The sequence below is a fragment of the Babylonia areolata genome, chromosome 21, assembly GCF_041734735.1.
Source record: "Babylonia areolata isolate BAREFJ2019XMU chromosome 21, ASM4173473v1, whole genome shotgun sequence".
Taxonomy (NCBI): domain Eukaryota; kingdom Metazoa; phylum Mollusca; class Gastropoda; order Neogastropoda; family Buccinidae; genus Babylonia; species Babylonia areolata.
This window is the reverse complement of record NC_134896.1, coordinates 4,722,431-4,729,930: the sequence shown is the minus strand read 5'-3', so window position 1 is coordinate 4,729,930 and position 7,500 is coordinate 4,722,431. Positions and strand designations below refer to the sequence as shown.

The following is a 7,500-nucleotide window of genomic DNA, read 5'->3' as shown; positions in this document are numbered from 1 at the left end:
GGACCGTATCAAGGCTGAAAACAATGTCAACACTGGTCTGGTAGGACCGTATCAAGGCTGAAAACAATGTCAACACTGGTCAGGTAGGACCGTATCAAGGCTGAAAACAATGTCAACACTGGTCTGGTAGGACCGTATCAAGGCTGAAAACAATGTCAACACTGGTCAGGTAGGACCGTATCAAGGCTGAAAACAATGTCAAAACTGGTCAGGTAGGACCGTATCAAGGCTGAAAACAATGTCAAAACTGGTGTGGTAGGACCGTATCAAGGCTGAAAACAATGTCAAAACTGGTGTGGTAGGACCGTATCAAGGCTGAAAACAATGTCAAAACTGGTCTGGTAGGACCGTATCAAGGCTGAAAACAATGTCAAAACTGGTGTGGTAGGACCGTATCAAGGCTGAAAACAATGTCAAAACTGGTCTGGTAGAGACTGGAAAAATATATCACAATGAAAAGAGAATGCTGAAATAGATTGTGTGTGTGTGTGTCTGTGTGTTTGAATGTGCTTTGGTGTTTGGCTAAATGTCTGTGGAGGTTATGAATATTGGCTTTTCGATAATAAATCTGTTAAATGATGACAGAATATGAGAAATAACCTTGACAAATAAAAAAACCCAAAAAGAGCAACCCACCAGATAGCAGACTGGAGCTGTCAGCACAGGTCTGGGTTGCGGGATTAAAACCCATATAATTGCAGCAAGACAGTCCCGCAGAAATTGTCTCCAGACCACAGCACACTTCGTTGGCTGCCAGTTTGGCCTCTGCACTTTCATAGAAATGCACCTGCACATGAATAATGGATTACATTTAGTTATAAAAATGATAGGGGCAACAACAAAAAATAAGAGAAAAGATGAAGCTCTTGACAAATTTTTTAGGGTGTTTATTTTTCTTTGTGCAAAATATCAAGATATCAGCTCAGAAGTAAAAAGTCACATACTCATTACCAGTCCACAGTTGTGGTCAGTAAGCATGGCAGACTGTACACATAGATCTGGTTTTGTTTCATAGTTAACTGTGGAGTTTAGCCAGCACAAGCGACTGCATGTGAACAACCCTCCCTTCTCAGGCTGACAAGCACCACTCTCTGTGTCTCTGCCTTTCTGTTTATCTGTCTGCATGCAGTGGCCCCTCCCCCCCACCCCCCACTCCCCTCCCCTCACTTCCACCCTGTGCCTGTGGGAAGGCCTCTGTGCTGCGGCCTATTGCTGAACAGAATGAAATGTTTAAAATTCCAATCAAACCTCTCTCTGTGGATGTAATGAATGAACCTTACAACCACAACAACATGATCACAACATTTTTCACAATAGTTACAGCATACACAGCCCCAAAAATAAGTATTCATGATTTTGATTATCTTGCACTTTTTTCTACTTATATAAGAATTCTGGTCTTATTCTCTCAGTCCATGCTATATGCAATTTATTTCATGCCAGGTATCTGACTGCTATCAGCCCTGAATGGCAGGAATCTGACACCTGACTCTCCCACAAGACACACTACTATCCCACAAGACCCCTGAGTCTCCCACTCTCCCACAAGACCCCTGACTCTCCCACTCTCCTACAAGGCCCCTGAGTCTCCCACAAGACCCCTGAGTCTCCCACTCTCCCACAAGACCCCTGACTCTCCCACAAGACCCCTGACTCTCCCACTCTCCCACAAGACCCCTGACTCTCCCACTCTCCCACAAGACCCCTGACTCTCCCACAAGACCCCTGACTCTCCCACAAGACCCCTGACTCTCCCACTCTCCCACAAGACCCCTGACTCTCCCACAAGACCCCTGACTCTCCCACTCTCCCACAAGACCCCTGACTCTCCCACAAGACCCCTGACTCTCCCACAAGACCCCTCCCACAAGACCCCTGACTCTCCCACTCTCCCACAAGACCCCTGACTCTCCCACAAGACCCCTGACTCTCCCACAAGACCCCTGACTCTCCCACTCTCCCACAAGACCCCTGACTCTCCCACTCTCCCACAAGACCCATGACTCTCCAACAAGACCCCTGACACTCCCATTCTCCCACAAGACCCCTGACACTCCCACTCTCCCACAAGACCCCTGACTCTCCCACTCTCCCACAAGACCCCTGACACTCCCATTCTCCCACAAGACCCCTGACACTCCCACTCTCCCACAAGACCCCTGACTCTCCCACTCTCCCACAAGACCCCTGACTCTCCCACTCTCCCACAAGACCCCTGAGTCTCCCACAAGACCCCTGACTCTCCCACTCTCCCACAAGACCCCTGACTCTCCCACAAGACCCCTGACTCTCCCACTCTCCCACAAGACCCCTGACTCTCCCACTCTCCCACAAGACCCCTGACTCTCCCACTCTCCCACAAGACCCCTGACTCTCCCACAAGACACCTGTCTGACCTTGGCGTGCCCCGTGTCGCTGACACAGCAGAGGGAGGTGTCTGTAGCCAGGTACTGCTGACCACAACAGGTGAACCCTGACTGTGGGGGGTGTGAGAGGCCTGCGTCACCGTCACCACAACAGATGGCGCTCTCTGCCACCACAGCCCTGCCACAGCAGGTGCGATTGTAACTGCTCACCAGTTCACCTGTCACAAATACAGGTAAACTGTCATCTGTAGCAAACACAGGAAGATTGTAACTGCTCACCAGTTCACCTGTCACAAATACAGGTAAATTGTAACTGCTCACCAGTTCACCAGTCACAAATACAGGTAGACTGTCATCTGTACCAAATACAGGTAGACTGTAACTGCTCAAGATTGTCATCTGTACCAAATACAGGTAGACTGTAACTGCTCAAGATTGTCATCTGTAGCAAACACAGGAAGACTGTAACTGCTCACCAGTTCACCTGTCACAAATACAGGTAGATTGTCATCTGTACCAAATACAGGTAGACTGTAACTGCTCAAATGATCACCTGTCACAAATACAGGTAGATTGTAACTGCTCACCAGTTCACCTGTCACAAATACAGGTAGATTGTAACTGCTCACCAGTTCACCTGTCACAAATACAGGTAGATTGTAACTGCTCACCAGTTCACCTGTCACAAATACAGACAGATTGTAACTGCTCACCAGTTCACCTGTCACAAATACAGGTAGACTGTAACTGCTCACCAGTTCAACTGTAACATAGAGGAAGATTGTAACTGCTCACCAGTTCACCTGTAAGATATAGAGGTAAAGGTTTCTGAACAGTTAAGACTTCTTCCAGCACTGGCTGTTTGGCTGAGAGCACTTACTGCATCATGCTTCAGTACGCTGGGACCTGTGTGTGAGCTCTGTTTGGCGCTATGTTGTGGTTGATGCAGTACAAGTGGAGTGATGGCCTAGAGGTAACGCGTCCGCCTAGGAAGCGAGAGAATCTGAGCGCGCTGGTTCGAATCACGGTTCAGCCGCCGATATTTTCTCCCCCTCCACTAGACCTTGAGTGGTGGTCTGGACGCTAGTCATTCGGATGAGACGATAAACCGAGGTCCCGTGTGCAGCATGCACTTAACGGACGTAAAAGAACCCACGGCAACAAAAGGGTTGTTCCTGGCAAAATTCTGTAGAAAAATCCACTTCGATAGGAAAAACAAATAAAACTGCATGCAGGAAAAAATACAAAAAAATGGGTGGCGCTGTAGTGTAGCGATGCGCTCTCCCTGGGGAGAGCAGCCCAAATTTCACACAGAGAAATCTGTTGTGATAAAAAGAAATACAAATACAAATACAAATACTTCATATGATCGACACTTTCCACTCTTGAGTGTGGTGTACATCCACCTCATCTTCATTCTACAGTGCGCTGACATTTCCATGAGAGGAACCACAGCAGTACCAGAAGGGGCAGGCTGGGTGCGAGGCGGCACTGGACACAGAAATATATTCAGCCAAACAGAGAGTATCAGAACAACTCCTCTTTTTGGCATCATGCACTTCACCATGTCCATGAAAAAGCAGAAATCAGAGAACAGAAAGATGCTGCACGGTTGGTTTGATACAGACACTGACACTGATGCTATGCATGTGTACCCACATGTACAGAGATGCCATCACTGATTTGACTATAGAAACAAGGTGATCCACATTATAAAGTGAGCTGGTCAGAAGTCGAGAAAATACTGTTGCCTCGTCGTCTGAACATGACAATAATTCTGCATCCATCTGACTTGAACACACCACAGACTGAGGGAAAGGCAAAATAAAGAGGCCCTGAATTCACAAAGAATAAATATTGTTGCTTTTATCAACAATTGCAATACTAGTGTTGCTACTGATACTGTTATTATATTATCATCATCATCATTGCTGTCTTCATCATAGAAGAGATGTCATGGTGTTGGACTTCTGTTCCACTTATCAGTCTTGTTCACCAGTGATCAGGGTTTGAGGCCTGGTGTTGTGTCCTGGGGAATGGCACTTTACTCCCATTTTCCTCACTCGGTCAGTGTGGATGGGAACCTGACTTCAGTCAGGAAAGGTAAAAACCATGGAAGGAGAGGACTGGGCCCCGCCTTCCAATGCTGAGCCCTACACACAGTGGATATGAATTCACTGCCACCTGAATGGCTGAAAAAAGCTATGGGACCTGTAACCTTTCATCAAGATTAGTATCATTTAAAAAAAAGATTATTACCATCAGCATCATCATTATAATCATATCATTATCTTCAATACTGGACCTTTAACTCACTCTGGACGAATAGTTTTCTCCCTTGCTTTTCCCTGCAGATGACCCATTTGTTAAGGTTAGGAAACAAAAAAATCACAAAAAATACAAAACACAAAGTGACTGAATGAAACTCCGTGTACTTGACCCACTGACCCCTCTCCTCACGTCGTGTGTACGCCCACCCCCTCCCTCTCTTCACTGCTCTCAGAAGCTGAGTCACTGTCTGTACCTTCTTGCTGGTAGCTTTCTTCCCTGCAGATACTTTATTCAATGCCTTCATCATCCTCACTGATGTCGAAACCTTCAGTTTGAGGCATTTCAATTACTTAAGCAGCAGTAAAAAGCCACTGTCGTGATCTAGTTTGCTCCAAAAATTTCCACTTGTATCACCTGCGACGCCATTTTCAATACATATGCAGATTAGCTTGTCATGTGGGGTGCCGAGGTCAACGGCTTGCCAGCGAGTGTATAGTTACAGAATCTCACGAAGAAACTTTCCTTTCGACCCTTGACAAGTTCGCAATGCCCAGCAATGCCCGGTGTAGCTGCGATTGTTATGCTACCCCATGAGGAAAATGTGGAAAAAATTTTAATTGTCAAAACCACTATAGCATTCTGTCGTCCGGAACCATGCCTTATATTAGGAACGCTATAGCATTCTATCATCCAGAGTGAGTTAACCTTTCATTATTATCATTATCATTAAAAAAAAGATTATTACCATCATCATCATCATCACTATAATCATATCATCATCTTCAATATTATTTTTGTTTTGGGCGTCAGCCTACCTCAACAGCAGGACTAATAGTAATTTAAACACTAAATTCTGCACTGGGTCACTCAGCACGGTACACCTGTGGGACTGACAGCCAGACAACACATCACCTTCTGCAGTCCCGCCCCCTCCATGAGGTGCTCAGGAAGAGGTACTGGCCTGACCTAACTCCAGTGACCCGGAAGCTCTACGGCTGTGTGGAGGACCTTCAGTGTACAGCTGCCTTCATCACAGAGACTGGGGTGTCCATCTAACAAACAAGGACTGACAGTTTGGACAGGACAGGACAGGATTCCAGACCCCTGCCTAAGTCTGCACCAGTGGGTCACAGCAAAATATGCATAATGAAATATTATTGACGTTTTGGTCATCAGCCTACCTCCACAGCAGAACTGAGCCCCCGAGGAATCGTAGGGCACCCCCCCACAGCAGCTGTCCCCCGGCCCCACAGACACGCGGTCCTCCACCGGGGATGGGCAGCACTTCTCACCTGCCAGCACCTGCACATACCTGTACACACACACACCTCACCTGTCAACACCTGCACGTACCTGTACACACACACACCTCACCTGCCAGCACCTGCATGTACCTGTACACACACACACACACCTCACCTGTCAACACCTGCACGTACCTGTACACACACACACACACACCTCTCACCTGCCAGCACCTGCACGTACCTGGACACACACACACCTCTCACCTGTCAACACCTGCACGTACCTGGACACGCACACACCTCACCTGTCAACACCTGCATGTACCTGTACACACACACCTCTCACCTGTCAACACCTGCATGTACCTGGACACACACACATCTCACCTGTCAAAACCTGCACATACCTGGACACACACACACACACACCTCACCTGTCAACACCTGCATGTACCTGGACACACACACACACCTCACCTGTCAACACCTGCATGTACCTGTACACACACACCTCTCACCTGTCAACACCTGCATGTACCTGGACACACACACCTCACCTGTCAACACCTGCATGTACCTGGACACACACACCTCTCACCTGTCAACACCTGCATGTACCTGGACACACACACCTCTCACCTGTCAACACTTGCATGGACACACACACACCTCACCTGTCAACACCTGCACGTACCTGGACACACACACCTCACCTGTCAACACCTGCATGTACCTGTACACACACACCTCTCACCTGTCAACACCTGCACATACCTGGACACACACACACCTAACTGCCAACATATGCACATACCTGGACACACACACACCTCACCTGTCAACACCTAATGTACCTGGACACACACACACACGTCACCTGTCAACACCTGCATGTACCTAGACACACATACACACCTCACCTGCCAACATCTGCACATATCTGAACACACACACACACACACACACACACGTAATTTAAGGACTAAGGGTACAGGACCACCTCAATTTAAGCCTTGAATTTGTCCTATACTCCTTATACATACATTAAAAAATATATATGTACATGCCCTTGAGGTTCCATGGCGTGCGCACAAAGCTGACACAGAGCCAACACAGACATGGATTGAAGCTTTGAAGCTTTGTATAATTTGCATAACCTCACCTTGTTATTTAACAAGTTACATCTTTTTACCCAAAATAATATTCGGGTGCAATAGCCAAATGGTTAAAACATTGGACTTTCAATCTGAAGGTCCCGGGTTCAAACCTCAGTGATGGCGCCTGGTGGGTAAAGGGTGGAGATTTTTCTGATCTCCCAGGTCAACACATGTGCAGACCTGCTGAAGCCTGAACCCCCTTCATGTGTGTACGCACGCAGAAGATCAAATATGCATGTTAAAGATCCTGTAATCCATGTCAGCATTCAGTGGGTTATGGAAACAAGAACATACCCAGCATGCACACCCCCGAAAACGGAGTATGGCTGCCTACATGCCAGGGTAAATAAAACTGTCGTACACATAAAATGTTACATGTCTGACTGAGAGTGTATGTATGTGTGCCTGAAATCTGATTGAATGACACAGGAAACGAATGATGTGTGCCCAATGGCAGCC

General features: G+C 47.2%; 1 protein-coding gene across 1 annotated transcript in view; it reads right to left on the bottom strand.

The window, feature by feature from the left end:
- The window catches only part of LOC143296012 (usherin-like), a 168,276-nt gene that overhangs the window by 32,525 nt on the left and 128,251 nt on the right, over positions 1-7,500 (bottom strand). Inside the window, exons 54-56 of the mRNA XM_076607750.1 lie at positions 5,819-5,949; positions 2,397-2,584; positions 637-787 (exon numbers count right to left, since the gene is read on the bottom strand). Coding sequence (XP_076463865.1) covers positions 637-787; positions 2,397-2,584; positions 5,819-5,949 — 470 coding nt within the window. The remainder of the gene's footprint in view (positions 1-636; positions 788-2,396; positions 2,585-5,818; positions 5,950-7,500) is intronic.